Here is a 23,118-nt window from a genome sequence, read left to right on the forward strand (position 1 = left end):
CTTTTAAATTATTCCTCTGGCGTTTCTTTGCTCTAATGAGCTCTTGCTTGCTTTTAGAGGATATCAGAACAAGGCATTTCTTACTTGGTCTCTCTGCGTGGGGTAGTGTTCAGAATACTGAGACTTGATGCATTTTAATTTGTTGCATCTGGCTCTGAGAGAGAATGTGCAGATGTGACTAAATTGATAGTTTCGTAATAATTCACTGTTGAAAGGCCTCGTTCTTTTCTTTCATGATTTCCTCCATGGTGCTTTATAAAATTGTTTAAAAGAAAGTTGATGATAATTGTCCTGCATATATTCTTTGTTAATTGTGTGCCTATCAATGTGCACATGAATAGATTTCCATTTACTTACATGAAAGCACATCTCATTTCTGCTTCTCTCTCCGTCATTGTCCTTCAAGGGTCGTATGTCTGACACTTCCATTTCTGCGACCTTTTCACGCTTGTTATAAACTTCAATTGCTTATTCGTCAGTGCTTCCATCTAAAAGGGCAGAGCGGTAATGACACCCTGTTAAATCTTGAGATGAGATTTTGAATGGAAAAGAAACCCCTGTGTGCTTTGTCTGTCATGTGCTGATGCACAGACATCAGAGTCTCACTGAAGGACCTTTTTGACTATTCCCTGTATTATCAGCCGTCAGATGTGGCCTAAAATTACCCGTGATAGCCGGCCACATGTTTGTTATTTCATGTGTGGATCCTGTGTTCCCCTCAGCATTTTGTGTAAACCGAATCTGAACTTAAGCATATGGTTTAAATTACTCAAACTATGCCCCCTGTTGTTTTTAAATGAAATACACTCAATGGAACATATCTGGCAGCGCGCTTTTGGTCCAAGATATTTACCTGAACTAAGTGTGTCTCACACACAGACCTCTCTGTCTCTGTAGTCTCCCACTTTAATTGGAGCCGTGTGACTCCTGGGTAATAGGTTGTGCCTGACCATCCACAAATGAATGGAGGTTTTCAGGACAGACTCTTTGGCTTTGTCTGCCAAATAACAGACTTGAAATGCTTTCGCAGATGCGTCACTGGATCCCTCCCCCTTGAGCCTTAGATTTCATCTATGTACACAAATTGGAAATTCAATATTCAGATTGTAATGCACCATCATCACCTTGAAACACAAATTTTTCGCTACACCTTCTTGCTCCTCTCCAAGTGTGTTCTTCAAGAGAACACCCAGTTTGCAAAGGCAAGCATTCTCGGGGATCAAAAGCATCATTCCTGACTATGCATTTCATGTCGGATATCCATAGATGGCACTGTGCATCAAGCTGACTTTGACTCTTACGCTTGGTTTGTTGCAATGACACTTCCAGATCACTTCCTCTCACATGGCTGCTGCTCTAACCAACCCCTCATCCCCCCCCTTACCTTCTCTCAGACCTCCACTGTTCATATCTGCGGCCAATATCGCAGCTGTGGTTAAAAATAAAATTGTTCCGTTTGATCAAGACAACTTTTTTCCCCCCCTCTTGTGGTGGGAGTGACTTGTTATCGAATGTGGTAAGAGGAAATGGCTATCTCTGCTCTGCCATCTAATCTTTATGTTATGACTGAGGTTACACATACAGTCATCTGATAACAGGAGTCCAGAGGAGGAGGAGAAGGAGGAGGTTGGGATTGGGTTACAGTAGGTCAAGGTTGGAGTAGCATGGAGAAGGTGGTGCAAGGGGAGGCGTGCTGTTGCCCATTCCCAGGATTTATGGATCTAAATTATACATTCACTCCCTGCTTTTTTAGATTATTTTTTACAGTTTCACATTTGCTTTTGTGCCTGGGCTGAATGTATTTCTTTCTTACACAAGAAACTGTGGGATAGAAGTAGATGATTTGGAAATGTGTGCCGCTAGTTGCTTGGGAGATGTTTGTTCCATGCTTAGTATTTAGTCTAGTGTCTTTGCTGGATCTCCTGCATGTATAAACAATTATATTGCCACTCTTAGGAAAGATTAGTAGGCCTTTTGCTACCACTCCAAGTAAGAACCTTGTTTTACGTCTATTTAGGGCAGATTAAAAGGAGGTTTGTACAGAATATGTTATAGACAACAGGGGGAAATCTTTTTGCATACGCAAAAATGAAAATGTCACTAAACGAGCTGTGTCTCTAGATGGGTGAACATAATTTATCTTAAAGTTCAGCACAGTGAATAAGCATTCTGTGCGGAGCTGTGGGATTTTCTAATTCTGTCACGGTGTGAGCAGCGGGAACAGAGCAGCCAGCTAACCTCAAACTCCTCACTAAAGACAAAGACAGTCTTCAGAGGATGGTACCGCTGTCCCAGATACGTCATCTGACTTGCTCCAGGACACCTGGACCTTAATCTTCCCATATGTGTCCTTTAGGGGGAATACTTAACAGTGAAATGCTTACGGATCCAATACGCAGAAAACAAGCTTTGTGCATGTATGCGTTTGAACACTCATTTTTTGAAGTTCACGAAGAGGCTAATTGTTGTGGTTTCCTGCTGTAGTTTACATTCCCAGAGCCGGCTAGCTGTGTTTTACTGGGAGTCTTTACCCATGTAGACGATATTCTGGGGTTGTCAGACAGACTGGAGCTTCTCTATCAGTGCAGGGAGCTGTCTGAGAGAGTGTGAGAGTGAGTGAGAGAGAGAGAGAGAGTTTATGTGAGCTACGGAGTGCAGCCAAGCCTGTCCGACTAAGACACCACCGCCTCTCATCTCTAGTCCCATCTGGAACACGTTAATCCAGCGAGAACTCTCTCTCTCTCTCTCTCTCTCTCTGTTTCTCTCATTCTCTCCTTTGCATTTCCTTTCCCCTCTCTCACTCACTCTCTCTCTCTCTCTCTCTCCCCCTGTCTGTGTGTCTACCACACACTCCCCTCTGTCTCTCATTCTCCCCGTGTCTTCGGTTCATGCTAGCAGGTCCAGTCAGGAAGCCCAAATATGTGGAGAGTCCTCGCGTTCCTTCTGATGCCATCGTTTCAGCGCTGAGGAAGGTGGCCGACAACAAGGAGTCCTCACACAATGGTGAGTTTTTTTTTTCTGCTTTCCGTTCACTTGTGTGTTTGTGTCCGCTTGGAGAGATTAGAAACTAGCTTCAGAGTGCCAAACATGTGTTGTCAGCTCGAATTCACAACTTTTTCCCTTCATACCGTGATCAGCCGTCATAGCTGTATGCGTGGTTTGTGTTCTATAAAATATCGTCAGCGTGTAACACGGGGTCAGGGATAGGTCTCCGTAATTTCAGGGGTAGCATCAGTTCCTGCATGAGTGGTCCATGTGTGAGTGCCAGTGCGTTTGAGCAGCTCTCCTTCATGTAGCCTCTTTATACAAACACACAATAGTGCCGTGTTTATTTTTAAGCATGTGTTTAGATTACAGAGGAGTCAGTTTTCCGTCCGTGTGTGGGGGGATACATTGTCTGACCGAAAGCACTGGATTCGTTTCATGGGAATGTAATGAAGACAAGACCTCAAATATCTCAGTAATTGGGCATGTATACGTGTGTGTTTTGGAGTTTTTTCATGTTTCTGTGAGGTGTGTGTTTTTAGTGTTATTGCTGCCTATTCTCTCCCTATTTTGGGCATTGTGTGTGTGTGTGTGTGTGTGTGTGTAGGGGTAATGTCCCACTAAGTGCTCTGTTTTGATTTCCAGCAGAGCAGGGCAGGCTCAGATTCCTGCCATAGGCTTAAGTTGTAGGATGCGTTATCTTTAGAAAAAAAAGACAAACACAGAAAGTAGTACCCTCTGATTGTGCATGGCTCACATACGCAGACAGTAGTAACCCCAGCGCAGCCCAGTCACTGTTGACTGTTGCATACCAAGGCATGAGGGTGTGTCTGACATTCAGCTGGTACAGAGCAGTGTTTTGGCTTTAGAGTGGGCTACCGGGCAGATAGCGGACGCCAGATAAATGTTATCTCATGACAGCTGGTACACTGGCATCGTTAGGAAACTAATTTTATGATCTGTATACTACTGTAAGTTTTGAGTGACCTGGTTTGGATTTTTGGAGCAGGTTAGTATAAATGCAGAAGCTACTGCAGGTTGCACGAATACCATCACTCAGCACCTTGCTATTCCCCATGCACCCCCCCACCCCATCCCTCTGTGGACCTGAAATCCCCCTTGAACCACATGTACATAAACAGACACATTCACGTGCCTGTGCCGTCTTAGAAACAACCTTTCCCTCTTACTTCTTGCTTGCCAACACGGAGAAAGGGGAAAAAAAATATAATGCTCAAGGTGAGTGTACTTGATGTTAACCAAACTACTTGTGTTTACAGAACAGGCTCGTGTTGACAGACCTTGTGTGCTCAGTGCCTGCCTCATTTCTAATTTCACTCTTGGCTGAAATTACCCTACAGGCTATGTAACAAGTGTAACTATCTCACAAGTATGTGACAGATCTATTGACCGAGCCTCCAGAGAATCTTTTTTTGCTGCCACCAAATGGAGAGATCCAGAACCCAAAAAAAAAAGAAGCTGAAATTAAAAATTGAATTTTGAGTCGTGTTGTTATTCTTCTGGTGTACTCCTGCTGATGGAGAGAACAGCTACAGGTCTGGTCAATTTATGAGAAATAAGAAATGACGTTGCAGTCTCTAGCATAATTGTCTTCAGCCTGACATTTTTATTGCTCATGACTGTTGTATAAACAATAGCAAAAGTCAGTCTCCATGCTTTTAGAAAATGTTTGTTAAGTAGTTTTTAGCTTTGTCATTGATTTGTACGTACATGTCATCAAATATTGACTCGGCTCTCACAGAACTGTCTGGTTTTAAGGTCAAATAGCAGTGGCCTTTATTGCTGCCCTATACAGTTATTCAATAAATATAGACAGGCCAGAAGAAACTGTCTAGCCATAGCTAACAGAAGAAGTTTACTGCTGAGAAACTACAGGAATGAACCAACTTACTCAACTAATTATGTTCAATTATGCGCCGTATAAATTCTACACTAATGATGGTTAATTGTGATAGCCCAGCTGTATGAGGATGAGGCCCTTGTACAGCTGACAAGCTTTTGAGAGCAGCTACCCATGTCATGCCTCTCCTTTTCTCTCCCATGTGGACAAATTCACACATACATACAGGATTTGCTTTTCATTTGAAGTTCCACTAGTGCCTGGAGTTTTGGCGCAGGCCCATTACATCGACTTGGATTAATTTGTATTAATGTGCGTCACAGGTCGCAGGTGACAAGGACATATCCTTTAGTCAATAAAGGGAGCATCTTTCAGCTTGCTTTCTGTCCTAATTCAGAGAGGGTAAACAGCGCTGGCTTCTCTGGCGAACTGAGACAGGATGAGATGTTTGTTTGACATTGCAGCTTTTGGAACAAGGTCAGCGTCAGCCTGGAATTTTGATACGGTGCTGGAAGAATCCGAGTCGGGAAAATCCTTTGGAAGTTTTGCAGCATGAGAGCTCTGTGACATTTAGGCCCCAAATAAAGTGAGGTCTTTAGGAGCTGTAAAGAGGCTTTTTGTTGAAGGGAGGGGACAGTGGCCTAAATTCATGCTCCACATCAATATTCATTTGTTCGTCTGTTGGGTCAGCGTTGTGGAGAAGCAGGACGAACTGTAGGCTAAGAAAGGAAACGTGCGTTTGACCTGCAGTGGAGGAACCTCACACAACTCTCTCTTTGAGGAAGGGTAGAGTTTCTTGTGCATGTGTATTTTTATTTTGTCTATGTGTCCGCAAGTACATTTATGTTTGTTTGTGTATGTGGGTACGACAGGCGGCCAACAGACTGCCTGTCAAAATTGTTTCAGCTGTGGTCAGAGCTCTGTCTCTGTCAATCAAGACTGAAGTCACAATTATGTCTCTCTCTGTCACACACCCCCACCCTCAACACCCTCTGGTCCAACCACTTAACACCTGTTTGTTCATGTACTGATTATGTTGTCAGTGCTAAAACTACAGCCCAACTTATATCGTCAAGTATTCTGTGAATTTGCTCCACTTGAAATGTCAGGCTTTAGCATTGCTTTCACAACTCTACAGTGACTATACTTGTAGCAATCTGACCTTTCATTGTCTTTACAACTAACAATGTGTGTTGCTAATTTGTTAACACCTTTCGGAAGCCGTGTCTTCCTTTGCACTCTATTACTGTTACTGTTAAATTGGGAAATAAGTGAAAATGTTTCTAAATGTAGGCATCTTTATCTGTTAAATGTGTCATTTTGGCACTATATAGGGCTTAAAAAAGAGGCCTAGCCATGGCAGAATACAGAACTTGAATACTGGCAGGCTGCATGCAACAAATGGTTTGCAAATGTAGGAAACCATGGTGTCACTGGTGACTTCTTTTCTCATTTTCCAATTCCTAAAACATGACAGATAATGTCCAATTATTCTTTTTTTTGGCATGATGCTGTATTGAAAAAACCTAGAAAGAGAGATGTGAGGAAGAACTAAAGAAAGACTAAAGAACTAACATTATGAGTCATGGATTATGCATAAAGCAGTTTTACAAACTGGCTGTATATTGTGCGATTTATAAAGACTCAAGCCTGACAGAACCCATGATAATACTTAGCCCTTATTCACGATTTGCCATTTAGGAAAGCAGTGACTTAGTGAATGGGCTGTGATTTTCTTTTTTTCCGAAACAGAGTGGTACTTTTCTGTGGCATATATTCCCTCTTTTTAATCAACAGCTCGAAGCTGAAACTTTGTACATGATCTGTCTTTTCCCTTGTTTAATGATGAAGCTTCATTAATCTGTGCTGCTCATCTCTTGAGGATCCTTACAGCACAGCTACTGTGCCCCACGGGGGTGAATCACTGCATGAACACGCTTTGGCTCTGTTTGTCATATGGTTAATGAAATGCCATGCCTATCTACAGTTAGAAAAACAATAATACCAGCTAGAGTATGGTGGCTGAGATGTCAGTCAAAACCATGATTAGCACTGTGACTAATGATTAGTTTCATTATTGATAAATCTTTGTTTGGTCTATAAAATGTGACAACATGTCAATCCCAGTGTCTTAAAGTCTGTGGTGACGCTTTAAATGTCTTGTTTTGTGAGTCCAAAACTTAAAGGTATTCAGTTCAAATGTATAAAACAGCAGGGAAAGCAGGAAACTGCCATATTCGAGAGGCTGAAAACAGCATTTGCTGCCATTTTCGCATAAAAAATGACTTTTCTATCACCTTGACATCCATTCCCCAACCTCCAGATCTCATTTTCCTTATCATCAACAGTCTCACCTCAGCGTGCTGTAATGTCTCATTGGATGCTCCATCTGTGCTCGCAGCAAAGGACATTTGTGGTCGTGTTGGAATGTGCAATAATAGTGCTCAACGTGTTTTCGGGGGGCACGTCACCTCGTACCTCTGAACTTAAATGGGGAAGCAGGATGCATGTTCTCATTGAGGGTTCATTAAACAGCTCCACTGTTGTGGTAATGAAACTCCAGCTGCTAATGAGCACCGGCTGGATTGTTTTCTCGTCAGGAAAAGGGCCAAAACATCTCCGTGGAGCCAGTCTGTTCACAGGAGTTCAGCCTCCTCCTACACCCTTCTTCTGCTCCTCCTCCTTCCGTCTTCAGTCTTCACTTCTTCTTCAAACTCGCTCATAAACTTCCTCAAGCCAGCAGATAACAAGATCTTTTTGAGATTAAGACTAATTAGATACTGTGCAAAGAGCTCTTTTGCTTTACAACTACCCTCCATCCAGATACATGCAGTCTTTTTACCTTATGTGCACTGACAAAGTTGCCCTACTGCCACAGAATAATAAATAATGCTAGTTCTTGACTGATTCATAAACTTGTGCATACAGGTTTAGAGGTTGTGCTGCTCTCAAAGATCAAGTCATGAAGTCATGTGAGGTCCATTCAGAAGGGACCAATCCATAAACTGGAGCGGTTAATCAAGATGAGAGTGGTTAATGAGAGCTGGGAGAGTAAAGCAGCTGATTGACCACACTCATTGTTTCTTGGATGGCATTTTAGCCACTGCAAAATTACAAGAGGCGGATCATAATAGATAACACTTCATCAAGCCTGTTTCCTTCTTAGCCTGCAGCCTGAGAACCAGAAGACAGCTCACCTTTAGACCGACCTTCCATTTACTGATTTTACATGGTCTGACTCTCCTATAACAGCTTTTCTTTGTACACAGAGGCTTACAATTAAAACAGGATGTCGGTGTAATGGGTTGTTTTTAGGTTAGACAAAGGCTTTCCAGTTCTGCCTTTACACTCCACAGAACCTGTGCAGAGCTGATTAGATAAATAAGAGAAATGGGGAGAAATTACAAATTGTGCATGAGAAATGATAATTGAATGTGAATTTCTGGTGGTGTTGCTGTGAATCAGTTTATAATCCAGTAACTGCTAGAATGTATTTTATCTGATTTTAGCTAATATAACTAATCTATTTGGTCACAATAGTTTTCATTGGAAGCAGCAATTATTAGATTGTTGCAAAGTGTTCACCTATAACAGTGCTCCACTGTTCCAGTGACGCATTGTTGGACAATAACACTATGTCATAAAATAGCAAATTGTCATTTGTTGTGCTGTGGCAGCTGCAGCTGGTTTGCTTGTTGCATATGATGGTAATACATGTGATTTTTTTCCAACAAAACAGACTTATTGTGTTTTAAAAACTGCTTAAAATTAGCATGTATGCATCCGCTTGGATTTGAAAGCTCAGTTCAGTGAACTTCTGTGACCCCTCCCAAACCGTGACGAATTAAGCAAGACTCCAAGGTCCATTTTGTATGTCAGCTGCCGTGACAAATATACGTAGCTGAACACTGGCTGACCGTGGCCCCAGTGTGTGCCTCTCACTCATAGCTACTGGTAAGAAGCCAGATAAGAGCTGGTGGAAAAACCACATCATACATGAAGATTGAGTCATCTTCAGTGACTGCGCTATATTAAGAGCATAACAAGATATTTAGGGATGACAAACAGTAACATTAACTGTGACAAAAAGCAGGGCCAAGTCTATGTACTGACACACACACCACAGACACACACCGTGGGAGCTTCTCGTAGTAGAGACGTTAGCCAAGCTGCAACACAGGTACTCATACAGTAGCTCTCTTCTAGTTGGCTGTCAAACCTGTGCCAGACTCGCATGTCTTCCACTTCCCGACAAAGAGTCTGACAGTAGCTGCTCACAGCTGGATAGCTCTGACTACCAGCTTTACGTCACTGCCTGTGCTACACGAAGTTGTGCTCAGTCAGTCTCCTCCATCTCCATCTCCTGTTGCATTGTTAAAATATGCTGGGAGAGAGGGATCTAGCAGAATCTGAGGGTGTTATTTACCCTTTAAAATATGGTCATGGAGAGAGAGAGAAGAACGCACACACGCATTGATACAGTATGTCTACAGTATCAGTTGGTGTGGATACATGTGTGTGTGACTAACCTGCTGTGCCTCAGGTAAAACGGGCCAATGAGCATTAACATGAAACAAGAGCAGATCTAATCTCTGCACACTGTGAGCGAGGCTAGCAGGTCTGGCTTATATTCAGCCCACCATCAGGTTATCTTGGGAGACAGGTAGACTACTTGCAGTCAGAAGTGCTGCACTGCTGATAGCATTTTCAATCACTAAACCATAGCAGCATTCTTTCATGCTTTCCTTTTCAGGAATGCGTGACAGCTTGAGAAACTGATAAACCCCGCACTGACCCCTATGTCTTTGGACTATGTTGACCTTTTTTTTCTGCTTTGGTATGGATTGGAAAGTCCTTCGCCCATTGTAGAAACACCTGTGTAGTTCATGACCTGTGGATAATTCATGTATTTCATTCATGTCCATGTGTCCCAGATTGAAGGAGCTGTTATGACAAAAGAAACACAGAACATAACCCAGGGATACAGTCTGTACAATAGGAGAGGATGTTTATTTGATTCATGATTTTATTAAGTGACCTCGGTTTTCTCAAGTGTACCATGCCACTGGTACACGTCATCTCATAATATTGTTCTAGTTGACCTTCCTCTCCATTTATTTGAAGACACAAACACTGCTGCAACCCTTATACAGCTTTAAGGGCCACTGAATGAGAGACATATACCATAGTAACACCAAGTCCAGTCAGCACTAAAAGCACTGTATAGCTATTAACGCCATAAATAGTCCAAACACGTACTCTGTTGCATAGAAAATCATTGAAGGAGAGAAGAAATAAATCCTTGAAGGGTGCAAGCACTGGTAGTAAGTTTATCAGTGGCAGTGGCAAGACTAGACCAACAACAGACAGCAGTGGTTATATTGTTTCAATGAGGCTTTGGAGTCTTTAGATGCAGATCAATGTAGGAGCTGCGGTGGCCCAAAGGTTAAAGAATACGGTTTGATTTGATTTACAACCAGCTTGGAGAAATCTGACAGGAAAGTGGAAGAGCAACATGTGTCCCTTTCTCTCTCAGTACAACTCCTGTGATGCTGTGGATCAAAACTCCTACCAGATAACTGATAATTGACCAGCCATGAAATGAGACTGAGGTTGTTTTGAGCAGCTTTTGGGAATGAAAATGAAGAAAAAACAATAATTATAGACAGATGTAACAGATCTGCTTTAGTCTATCTGTCACGTTTACTATGTCTTTGACATATTTGTCTGTCGTTAGACAGTAAAATAAGAGGTGATGAATCGGCAATGATAGCATTCATGAAAGAAACTCGCCCCCCCAGTTAATCATACCTCCAAAATCCATTCATAACAAGCCAAATAAGTGTAATTATTAAACGTGTAGGCCAGACATAAGTGTCACACAGATTTCTCCGAGTTTGTGCGGTTGGTGCAGAGATACCACTGGCTGAAGATATTGTTATTGATGTGGCCCATGAGCCTCAGCTTTAACTTGTAAGTACCATGTGCGTCACATATGACAGCCTCTCTGTCTGTCGGAGTGTATTTACGTCCGATGCTTAGAGGTCTACAACAGTTCCTGGGCTAATGATTGGTCCTCAGGGGCAGGTGGGTTGAAGTGGTTTTGTGGAACCAGTGATGAAGTGGTCCTGTCAGGGAAGAAGCATGCAAACAAACAAATTGGATTATATGTTGTATTACATTATAGCCAGAGCAGGTACAAATACGCCTCTGCACTTTTTTTTTTTTTTTTTTACACTGATCTCTATGAGCTAAAGGTTTCAGCTGTGTTGCACCTATTTTGGTCGTCTTCTTCTTTTTCAGGACATCAACATCAATATTTATGTTTATAGAAGTAAAAGCCAAGCAAAGGTTATACCTTTGACAGACTCTCACAATAAAAAAACACTCTTCATCGCCTGCCTCTACTGTACAGTAGCCATAAATGTGTGATGTGTAAGGTGCCCCTCTTAAAGACCAGGGACCAATTCCCATTATCTGTACCCGTCTACTAAAAGTTGATGAAGCATGCAATGTGTCATTGTGTATTTCAAATTCTTATTGACCTACAAGGAGCGCTCATCAAAGATCATATCTGAATCCAGAATTATTGGTGTGCTGTATTTGCACATAAACAGCATCTACAGGACCTCAAACCTTAATAACAGAAAATCCAATGAAGATGTTGATGTAAGTAAGACTGAACGCTTACGTTCAAAACATTTTCAGAGCCAATGTTGTCAGTGCGTGTTGTGGTGAGTGAGGAAAGATCATCGGTTACATGAGCAGATGACCTCCTATATAAATAATTTTTTTGAAGAAAATATAATGCTGGTACAACACTGTGTGTGGGTTGGCATTCAATAAGAGCTTTAATATATTCAATGTGAAACCTTTAGGCCTGTTTGATTAATGTTGTGTTTCCTTTCAGGCTTATGCAATAATTCAGTTTCTCAAAATTAAACAGCTAGCAGTTTTTGTTTTTTTGTAACTGGCAGCATGAACATGAAACAAACACAAACATTAGAAGCCAGGCAACCCAGTGGGTAGATGTGTCAAAGGGTTAACATAAATATTCTGCACAGTCTCAACTTAGAGATATGTACTTGTCTGGCATTACTTACAATAAAAGTATCTTGTCTAACACATTTTGTTCTTGGCTGCAGGACGTAGGCACATGACTAACATGTGCCAAGCCATCATGGCTGATTCTGTTTTGTTCAGAATCCTGTGATAAATGTCTGGCATGGTTTATTCTTCCATTTTACAAAATTACTCTGGTAGTTATATTATACCAGCTGCGTGCATTTTAAGTTTTTTTAAGGAAATTAAAGAACCTTTGAACCTTAAAGTAGTGGCAAACTAGTTCTCACCACATGTGCAATCTGCTTGATTAGGCATGCTCTGTATGTTTTCAGATAAAACTTCAGCTACTTTTCAATGATAAAACAGGCTGTCCTGCTGTTGAAATGAGTGCTGGAAGTTACACTGTCTGTACGCTGTAAGCTGCTGCAGTAAGTAACTCAGGTGGAATAGTGGGGTTGTCTTTTAATTGCACAGTTAGTGGTTTGATCCTCGGCTACTCCTATTAACACGTGGAGCATCCTTGAGCAATGCTTGGAATGAGCGTATTAGTTATAAGGACGTTTTGTCTCCTTACTCAGTTACAGATTTTGGCTCACCGCCCATGCTGACCAATTTAGAGAAAGCTTCAGATGAATTTGGAGAATGAAAGCTCTCGTTATGAAACCGATCTTGTGACAAGAAAGCAGAGAGGTATGACTTGTGGTGTGTACTTAGTAACAACTATGCAAAAAATATGGTGTGCCAGTGATATCACTATACCAAATAGGGCATATTTAATTTTGGGATTACTGCTCTGTAATACTGCCCTGACTTCTATGGTTAGTGGCTGGTTTAACTTTGCATACTATCCTCACCCATAACTTTGCTTCATTATTTTTGCTATATAACTGACCAGTGGCAGCACTGGGATCAGTGCTACAGACAAGGACTCCCTGTGGACAAATGACACGAAAGTATTAACCTTCATCAAGAGAGTGGCAAAGTACATTTCCTACACTGTATAATTAAATATGCATTATTTTAGAAGTGGTGTCTGTGGTGTATTAACTTTTAAGTAGTTGTGAGTGGAACTTGCAGTGACTCAAGGTTAATGTTGAGTTTGATTTACGTGCATCAACTCTACCGCCGTCATTCTTCTTATTCTTTCTTTGTAATATTACAGAAATCTACGTTATTGTGACGCTTGATTACAGAAAGAAAGAAACATAAAGACAAAAATAACAGTGTTGTGGCTTTGTGTTATTTTTCTTGATTACATTCACAGCATGACATGAATTAGACTGCACATTACATTACTTTCCTCTCATTTCATTCGCACACTTTGCGTTTATACTTCAACTCGGAAATTCTATAAAATTATATGAATACACCTGAAAGGAAAAAGTTCAGGCAACTCTCATACCTCTAATATGACAAGATCTAATTGAAGCTCCCCCTCAAAAGTCTACAAGGACCTCCACAAATTACATTTAAGACAGAGCACAAGTCAAACATGTGCTACCAAATTACAGCGTATTGCAATTACAGGTATACCCAGACAGCACAAAGCAATTTGAGTTTGAAAGCACAAACATAGATGAAGGAAATCTTTCACAGTAGAATCCTGAATACGGGTTCAGTAATAAGTTAGGTCAAAAAAAACACTGGAAACAAAACAACAGTCCTATATTTTTTGTCATATGGAGTACCAGGACATACACCTTCAGTGTAATGCAGGTGGATATTATGAGTGACAAATCTGCACTGGACTTCCAGATGGCACTCATGTTCAGGAATCCTTGTTTTATCATTTCTAGTTGTCCACAAGGACACTTAAGTAAATAAATTACATTTACATAAATAAACAAAGCCAAAAATGCCACATTTCACTGAGTAAGGATCATTAAACATACCCGTGTTATATGTAATATTGCATTAGGGACGCATGCTGTATTAGGAGCTGACATGAGAACAAGAAGTTGACATCCAGTAAGTGTATACTTTTAGATTTCACAATTGCAAATGCCTCCAGTGTTTTCACTTGAAATAAGATACAGACAGTGGAGATCAGTTTTTAGTGTGTTTGCTGCTGCCTTCAAAGTGGAGGGAAGTAAACCCAAATGCCTGGGAAGTCAAATCAGTGAAGAGAAGAATGTTAGAGGAATAACACAAAGTTTATTTTGTTATGTAGATGTTGACTCATGGAGTGATGAAGAGCGTGCTTTTTGATGATTTCTCTAAAGGGAATCTTCCTTCTAATGTTATGAATTATAGATCCTCACCACTACTTTTTAAACATTTCCCACTTTCCTCCTGTTCTGGCCGTCTCTGTCGGATGATACATGACTCAATGATTGTAACAGGCTGGAGAATTACCTGACCTTTTCGAGTAAATGAATAGCAATTGCAATAATGTATTTACATTCACAACAATGAGGGAGAGCACATTATCTGTTTATGGGCATTTGCATGCCAAAAGTGTGTCTGCTGGCTTGATTTTGACTTGGCTGGTTCTTGGCAGTACATCGTGCCATTGGACTTGTTTGTGTTTAATCAGATTGACTGCCAACATTATTAATAACTGTGGAAGAAAGGGGGTAAAGGAGAAAATGAAGGAGAGAGGAGGGAAAGGCGCTGACAGAGAGCTGTATAATAAGCTTTTGTAGAGTACCTTGGACATCTGCCCTGTCTCTCTCTCTCTCTCTGTCTGTCTGTCTGTCTGTCGATCATACTGTCTGTTCACTCTCAGGAACTTAATTTATCTTCCACATCCATATGAGTTACATGCTACCTGTATGAACGTTTCTTATTTTGTCTTAAATGTTTTCTGGGAGGCTTTTTAATACATGTAAAATAATTGCAAGTGGTCTTTGCTTTGTTGATGGCACCCCAATGTGGAAATTGCACTCAAGACTGAGGAGTGAAGACAGCAAACAGTTTAAGCTGTGTTGAAGAAAAGAGCCATGTCCACTCATTGATATTCAGGGGCTCTATGAGTGAAAGCTGTAAACAACCAGAAAGCTCTGGAATTGGCACTCGAGGCGTGTTACAGGACACACACACACACACACACATACACAGTCTCTGCCTTTTTAACAATGCTAGACATTCACATGTATTCAGACACTTAGAACACTCTCACGGACACACACACACACACACCATAACCCCCACCATGCTCACACACTCACTCACTCACTCACTCCCTCTCACACACTCCCTTGCTCTTCTTTCCTCCCCCCTCTCTGGGTCTGCACCACATCAGCAGCAGCTGGAGAGTGCAGCATAGCATTTCAGAGCAGAGCTGAGGAGGGCAGTGCAGGCAGAGTGGCCCTGTGTGATGGAGATTTTAGGAGGCACCTCTGGGAAATATTTTTTTTGGCACAACAAACAACGGTAACTGTGTTGCGATGTTAAAGGTGTTAAGATGTAAAGAAAGAAACTGCATATTTAAAATCTCGTAGTTTTTATTTAAGTGCAAGCTCTCCAGTTTAGTGTGTGAGTCTCCCAGTAACTTGTGTAGAGAGGGAATCTGCCCGCTAACGTTGAGCGTTTCTCTCCCTCTCTCTCTCTTTTTCTCTCTCTCTTTACCCCCCTCTCTCTCTCCTCTAGAGCTGCAAGCAGAGAAACAGCAAAGCTCCTCCTCCCCTGCCACTCAGGAACTGATGACAAGGCTGGGCTTTCTACTAGGAGAAGGGATCCCGGGTACGGCACGCATACCTATGGACGACAAAAATGAAAAGAAGGTATTTTAATTTTCTCCCTCCCCTCCAACTCCCTCCCTCTTCCAGCAGCAGCTGCTGCCACTGCTGCAGCACACAGATAGAGAGATAGAGGAGAGGGGGGGAAAGGATGAGAAGAAGAGGGGAAGTTGTGACAGTATAACAGAAGAATGGATCTTTTTTTTGTTGCAGCTTGATTCATTTTTTTGCCCCAGTGCATTATCTTTTTTAGGAGGCACCTCTAGGAAATATTTTTTTTGGCACAACAAACAACGGTAACTGTCTGTTTCGAGATGTTAAAGATGTTAAGATGTAAAGAAAGAAACTGCACATTTTAAATCTGGTAGTTTTATTTCTGTGCAAGCTCTCCAGTGTAGTGTGTGAGTCTTCCAGTAACTTGAGTGCTATTCCAGGGGCTCTTGAGTATGTAACAAGAGTGTCTGAGACCGGGTCCAGAAATAGAGTTATGTTAGGTCTGAGCCTCACTTTGTTTGGCTCTACTAATTAAGCTCGGGCTGTGTGAAGAGTCGAGCAAAGCCCAGCATGCGACTCTTCCCTCATTCATCTCATGTCTTGGACACGTTTTGACACGGAACCAGCAGGAAAGTAAAAGAGACTTGCAAATTATTTTATGAGACATCTCATTAGTTGAGATGCCAAAAAGGGAGACACGCAGTATGGGAGTGTAATATTTCTTTACTCAGCGTTTGTGTGCATGTAGGTGTGTGTTTTCCGAAGCTCATCTAGGGAGGAGCATCTGCCAGCAATTCTCTCTTTTCCTCCGTACTGCTGTTTTACAACATGTCTTAAAGTCAGCATGCTGTTTTTAGTTCTGCCTTTAGAGTAAATTATTAAATGTCAGTAAGCTGTTTGGCTCTCACTGTGATTAGTTAGGTGGCATAAGCTCTGGGCTGCATTACTGGGCGCAACCCGCTGGCATGCTGTCTTAAAAAAAAAAAAAAAAAAAAAAAAAAAGGTGGGACTTGTGTGAGAAATAGGAAATGTTATGATGTAGTTAATATATTCCACAAGTTGTGAATGGTGCCCTAAGCCATGCAGCATCCCTCCTTTCCCCCCTCCGTTTGTATTCTTTCAGCATTCCACTGTGCAAACATGTAGACTCACTGCATCTCAAATGAGAGGTGGTTAGTCTCCAAATTGTCTAAGCCTTGGTGAGTCGTTCTATTTTGTGAGTTCAGACAGGTTGAAAAAGCAGAAATTGCAGATGCTCCGATAGGAGTGAGGGATTATCTTAAATGATTTTAGCAATAACAAATAACAATATGTGAAAGAGGCTTAGAAAGAGGTTAGGGATGTTTGAGTTAAGATATAACGATTTGCTGAGATTTTATTTACAGCACTTTCTTTTGAGAGTCTTGTTGTAAGTGCTCTTTGAGAAGCCAGCTATGAATGGATGTCCCTCATGAAACAGAGTATTGAAGATGAGAGCTGATTTAACTTGACCTGGCCTTGTAACATTTTATTTAGTGCCTTTTTTCTCTGTAGAGATAGCGCTGTGCTTGCTAAAGAAACCGCCCTTCAGTGAACAATAAAGCGTCTTGAATTAATTGGTCTTAATGTGAACCAGAGAGGAGTCGGTTCAGAACTTACTTAGCGATAATCAGGCTCACTCTCTGTGCTGCAACTTACAGTGAGACAAGGATAATCTTGTTGTTCTACAGTATATTGTGTGCAATCAGAGTACAGTGGAAGGAAGACGGGCAAACTGGACAAACCAGGTTTAATTTGGATTACAACGGTTGTCAGTTAGCTCAGACAAAGATTCAGTTGCTGTATGGTTGTCAGACAGGCTTGATGGCATGCAAAAGGTATCTATTGTGTAACAGCAAAGTAGATACTTCTTCCCCTGTGAAAATCTGTCCAGGCTTATTTTAGTTCCTCTAGACATATGAGTGTGTAATTTTCAAGTCTTTCTCTATTTAAAGCGTTTACGTCCTTTCAGCTTTCATGTCATGCTCACGTGTGAGAGGCTTGTTTATTTGGGAGGTGGATTTTTTTTCCATTGCTTTCACATGATCCAGGTCAGAGAGGCAATGAATGTACCGTTTTCTCAATTCTCCTTCCAAATAAGGTTGGAAAACAAATTTTTTTGTTGTATTTATCGGTACTCATGCTGAAAAAATGTGAATACGTTCCAGCGGACAGTTTATACTGAGGTGACTTCATACTTCATTGACATGTTTGATTAGTAGAGCACGTTCTTGGTGTTACCTTAACCCTTTTTTTTCCCATCTCCCCAGTGCTCTGTGACTAGCCAGGGTATCAGTCCCTGCTCTACACTGACCAGCAGCACGGCGTCTCCCAGCACTGACAGCCCATGTTCCACGCTCAACAGCACAACCAGTCGCCCCCCTCTCAGCCGCTCAAGCCCTTGTGGGACCATCACAAGCCCCAGCTCCACACTTGAGAGCAAGGACAGTGGCATCATAGGTAAGAAATAACTTCATGCTATACAAATAGCAAATTCTATTGTGCAGGAAAAAGATTACAAGCATCAATGTCCTCACTTAAAGGTACCCTTTGGATCGCTATTGAATTAATGTTTTTACAATCATGTGCCTGTTTTGTTTGTTTGTGCATGTGTGTGAAGTGGCAGCATGGGTTTTTGCTATCAGCTTGCATATTAATGTAACAGTGGGTTCAAAAGGGCAGTGAAACAGACTGTTAGCCTGCAAACATGGATGTAAACAACCCTGGATTTAAACAAATTAGCTATGCGAATCTCTCACAGGGAAGCAAATGCATTCAACTCCTTTGTCAGGTCTCAAGGATACACGTGTTTTTCTGAATAAGACTATATGTCAACATAACTTTTGTTTGTTCGCAAGAAAACTCCACAGGGCAGCTTAAAGCTAGGCACGTGTAAGCCAGAGGTGGAAATGTTGACTGTTGTACTACATTTGTTTTGTTTTTAGACCATATGTTATTATTATATTTTTATATACAACACAGAACAAGACCTGACAGGTCTGAAAAAGAAGTAAAATGTATAATATCCGTCCTTAACCTTCGTCTCGCCCTACCACAGAGAAAGGTAACATAAATAATTTAATATGTAAACAAACAACAAGTTTACAGGAAAACTTGTTTTGCAGAACAGGTACAAGTAGAGGCTAGGCCAGTTCAGGAAATCTTTATAATAAGAAAGAGCCAACATGTTCTAAGTGAGGGTCCTAAAATGTGTAGCAATCATACAGTCCATTATAAGACTGTGCTACTGAATTTGTATTTGAGGCAGACACACTTCACTACAGTTTAAAACCACCTGTGGAGCATTTCCCAAAGCGGTCAGTAACCACGCTAGGAATGCCAATGATGAGCCAAGTCTGCTGCAGATCCAGCGCAAGACCAGGCACAGTAAATCAATAGCATTAGTAGCCCACCTTAGAGTAATGCTAACCAGGTTTGATAAACAGATCCGTAAGAAACAAAAAAAACAAAAGCTCTGCTGACTGCTCAGGTTTTTTTAATTTGCAAGATGAGAATTAGTTACCTCATGTGCACTTTGTGATTTAGACTCAGATTTAGAAGCCTTACCCGCCTGGTGTCACTCATTCATCATTTTGTTGTACTGAATTTGTAGCATTTGTGTCAGGATGTATTCATCCTCCACCGTGTGTCACATACTGGGATTGCATAGAGCTGTTCTGGGATAAGGGAGCATTGAAGTGACAGTTGCCACATTTTGACATTTTGTATTCTATCTCTAGTAATAGCCCTGTAAGACATCTGGGGATTTGCACAAGCTGACAGGAGTATGACGTAGTCTATTGATACATTAATCCGTCTGCTGTTTTGACTCCCTCTCGCTTTCAGTGGCTAAATAAATGTTAGAAATTTATTCTGAACATTGGGTTTGAATATTTGTGGTGAGAAACCAATAGCAAATTGCAACTGTATGATCCTGCAGTTATCCTCGGTTGAACTTAAATCATTTCTGAAGGCACAGGCACGGGGGGGAAAGTTAACTGCTTAGAATAAGGCTCCACTATTTCCTTATCTTTGTATGAACTAACTCGGATATCACACATTTTATGCATATTTAGATAACTGGTTGACATTAATACTCCATAGTAGAAAACCGTGTGTGCCAAAGCCAGATATAACACAACAATTTGGATTCCCAGTATTGCAGAGTTGACATAACTGATTATCACGAGTCAGTCATTCTGTCCCCCTGGAGTGATATCATGGCTAGCTGCTAAATAATTTATGGAAGCTGTGATATAGTATCTTCCAGCGTAGAGCATCAACATGCTGCTACCAAGGATGAGACATGCAGTCACGTCGCATGTGTTAAGGTCTACCTCATTGTAAAGCTACTTCACTTGTGTTCAGTTAGGATTTATTGTGTGAGAGAAAGACATGATATGACGTCGGTCTACAACATCCCACGCACCCACCTTTTTATAAGAGAAAAGAACAAAGCTATGTTATGTCCACAAGTCATATTTTATTTTTGATTCAGCTTTTGATTAATGCTCCCTGTTCTTTGAAGTTTTGACTCTCACACCGATTTCAAAAGCACATTAATTTGGCTTTGTAGGCAGTTAAAAAGCTCCATTGCAGAACTGGGGAGCTTCACCGTGAGTCCTTTAGCGTTACTACATCCAGCTCTAAGCAACAATCGGTGCAACCTCTTCTACGCCATGATGACTACTTAGGCCATGTTCACAGCATGGCAGGGTGTGACAGGTGTCATGAATGTCTTCATATTTGACTCAGGAGTCACAAGGTCCAGGTGTTATATTAGTGTCAACGATGATGCAACGTGCTGCTGCATTATGAAACCAGATTAAGAGTGTGTGAGGCAAACACAGCCAGCTGGCCAGTCAGTTCCAGTCCTGTGGATGTACTGATGTCTTTGTATCCAGCTGCCTGTCATTGCATTGCTTTAGCCCTGCACTCATCTTTTTTGGGTTGTATTAAATGGATTGGTGGCCTAAGGGAGGATTAAAGGATTTATTCTCATGTTTGCAAAACACCTGTCTGAACTCAGAAATACTGTAGGCACGACCCAGCACTAGATCTTCACTCTCACATTTATTTTCTGTGTGTTTAGGTGTGAACATTTTTGGCATCTAGTCACTTTTCCACTGTATTTTATTGGATTTTTCAACTCAGGAAATGAAATCTACAAATCCATCCTGTCACATCTTCCCAGTATTCATTAGTGTAAGCAGATTGTCTCTGTAAATATAAAAGCAGGTGGTGAACAGTGTTGATAAGGGCACTGAGGAGAAGCAAGTAGTTATTCAGACTTCCATTACGGCTCAGTATCTCACTTGAGATAAAGACAGATAAATGTTCAGAGCGCACAAAAAACATTAGTCTCACATTTCTTGGTTCTTTGGCCCATCTTACCTCCCTCACTTGCTCCAATTCCCTTTCATCTCCCCTCAGCCACCATCACTAGTTCTTCAGAGAATGACGACCGCAGTGGCTCCAGCCTGGAGTGGAGTAAGGATGGCAGCCTGAGGAGCAGTGGGCGCCATGGCCTGGCACAGAGCGTACGGGCGGACACCTGCTCCCCTGTGGCTGAAGAAGACTGTAACAGTGCCACAGCAACGCCAGCCGACACCCCATCCAGGACTGACCAACAGCAGCAGCAGCAGCAGCAGCAGTCCAGCGCATCGGCAGGGGCACCACAGCCTCCAAGTCACGCACCAGAGGGACCCATTCCATACCCACCACAAGCATCTTCTTCCCTCATGATGCCAAGGCCGAACTCTGTAGCAGGTAAGAGCCCTTGTTTTTTTTGTTTTTTTGAGTTCTTGACATCTGGATGTCTTCTGTGCAGAGGAGGGGGAAGGGGTCTGTGTGTGTTCATTTAGCATTACTTGAAACATTTCTACCGCTTGTAGCCTAGTAACCTTTTGTTATGATGACAGTAAAATTGTTTCTCTGCGCTTGGGTGTCTCACCGCCAGTCAATTCACTGCGACACTGTGATATGACCTGTGCCCGAGGCTGACAAGTGTTATGTCAGTTCTAGTTCAAGCAAGTGACAGACACCGACAGGAAAAAGCATTTGTAGATGTAGAGGCAATAAGAAGTTAGTGTTTTCAGGAAGCCAGGTTGTGCTTTTCAGCTCGATCGGGGTACCAAGACAGAAGTGTGGGATTAGGCAGCTGTTAAATGGTGTGCCTCGGCCCTGCCTGCAATGTCGGACCTAAGCACAAGCCACTGTCTGACTGATCTGTTCTGCATTCCTGCCCTGGAATCTCGCTGTTATGGCTCAGCTCGCCATATCCACACAGCTGTCACAGTTGTTGATATCCCTCGCTACCCCCTTTTACCCTCACTCTTTCCCCCCTTCTTTTCCCATTCCCAGATCTCCCTCACACTGCCTTCCTCTGTTTTCCTGCTTTTGACCTTGTCCTGTTGTTGTAACACACAGAGCCATAAGTTTTACATCTTCCTGTAAAACTTAAGTCCAAAGCTGAGTTGATGAAGCTCTCACTGAATGCCTATTTATTTCAGCTGTGTTACACCTATTAGCATTCAATAAGGACTGTTGTTGGATTTGAATGAGTAATTGAACTGTGAGAAATATTTACTTGCTCAAGGCCCAGGGGGCACATGCTTAGGCTGACTAGACACTAGAAATAGCAGCAGTATAAACATAAAGGACATGAGTTGAGTGCTTGCTCGTTGTAGCAGTTGCTGACTCGAGCGAGAGGTGTATCTAAAAGGTAATGTGCCTTAAATCGGGTGGGGGGAAAAAAGACTGTTAAGAGGTGAGGGTAGCACAGGTTGCAGAGCAGATGAACACACTGCATTGTGCGAGCAGACCATTTCAATGACGAGGCGAAATCACAGGAAATTAAAAAAAAGCAGGGGCAGAACTGGGCAAAGAACCATGACAACATAAGCCGACTCAGGTCAGACCAGTGGCCAAGACTGAGTGGAGTCAAAGTGTATATAAAAAACAACCTATAAGACTGAGACAACAAATAAAAACCAAGAACATGAAGTGAAAAGCATACCTCAAACCAATTTCACCTGGATGCCACAGCTGCCAATGTGTTCAAGTTGAATTACTTTACAGCTCCTGCAAAATAGGCCTCCATTGGGTTTGACCTTGAGGAAGCACATTCACTTATGTCTATTGCCACATTATGGTGTTTTTACCTCTCTGTGATGACATCTTGCTCAGACTTTTATTCAAAGCCCAACATGTAGCCCACTTATCTGCCGAAGGTAATCTTATTCTGTCCTTGCAGTCCTCTTTTTAACTAAGAGACAGAAGCTGGAAAAATTGGTCGGTACAAAGCCTTTTCCCAGATATAGTGTACCTACCATCGCTTATGTATCTATTTTTCGCACAACACTTTAACCATGAAGTGGTACGTGGCATTGTTCGGAACATGCCCGGTCGGTGGCCAATCTATTGTTCCATGACTCCAACCCCTTTTACGTCCCGTCATTATTTTGCAGCTGACATAAAACTGACCAGAGCAGACACACACCGCCTCATAAAGCT

At 41.9% G+C, this 23,118-nt stretch overlaps 1 protein-coding gene across 5 annotated transcripts in view; it reads left to right on the forward strand.

The window, feature by feature from the left end:
- Positions 1-23,118, forward strand: part of tanc1b (tetratricopeptide repeat, ankyrin repeat and coiled-coil containing 1b) — a 95,901-nt gene that overhangs the window by 37,751 nt on the left and 35,032 nt on the right. For 2 of the 5 annotated variants that reach the window (XM_027290821.1, XM_027290823.1), the window contains exons 4-7: positions 2,896-3,003; positions 15,503-15,636; positions 17,874-18,063; positions 21,037-21,372. In XM_027290821.1, coding sequence (XP_027146622.1) covers positions 2,896-3,003; positions 15,503-15,636; positions 17,874-18,063; positions 21,037-21,372 — 768 coding nt within the window. The remainder of the gene's footprint in view (positions 1-2,895; positions 3,004-15,502; positions 15,637-17,873; positions 18,064-21,036; positions 21,373-23,118) is intronic. The other 3 variants (XM_027290822.1, XM_027290825.1, XM_027290824.1) reach the window with 2 other exon arrangements.

The sequence above is a fragment of the Larimichthys crocea genome, chromosome XVIII (genome assembly GCF_000972845.2).
Source record: "Larimichthys crocea isolate SSNF chromosome XVIII, L_crocea_2.0, whole genome shotgun sequence".
In the NCBI taxonomy this organism is placed as follows: Eukaryota; Metazoa; Chordata; class Actinopteri; family Sciaenidae; genus Larimichthys; species Larimichthys crocea.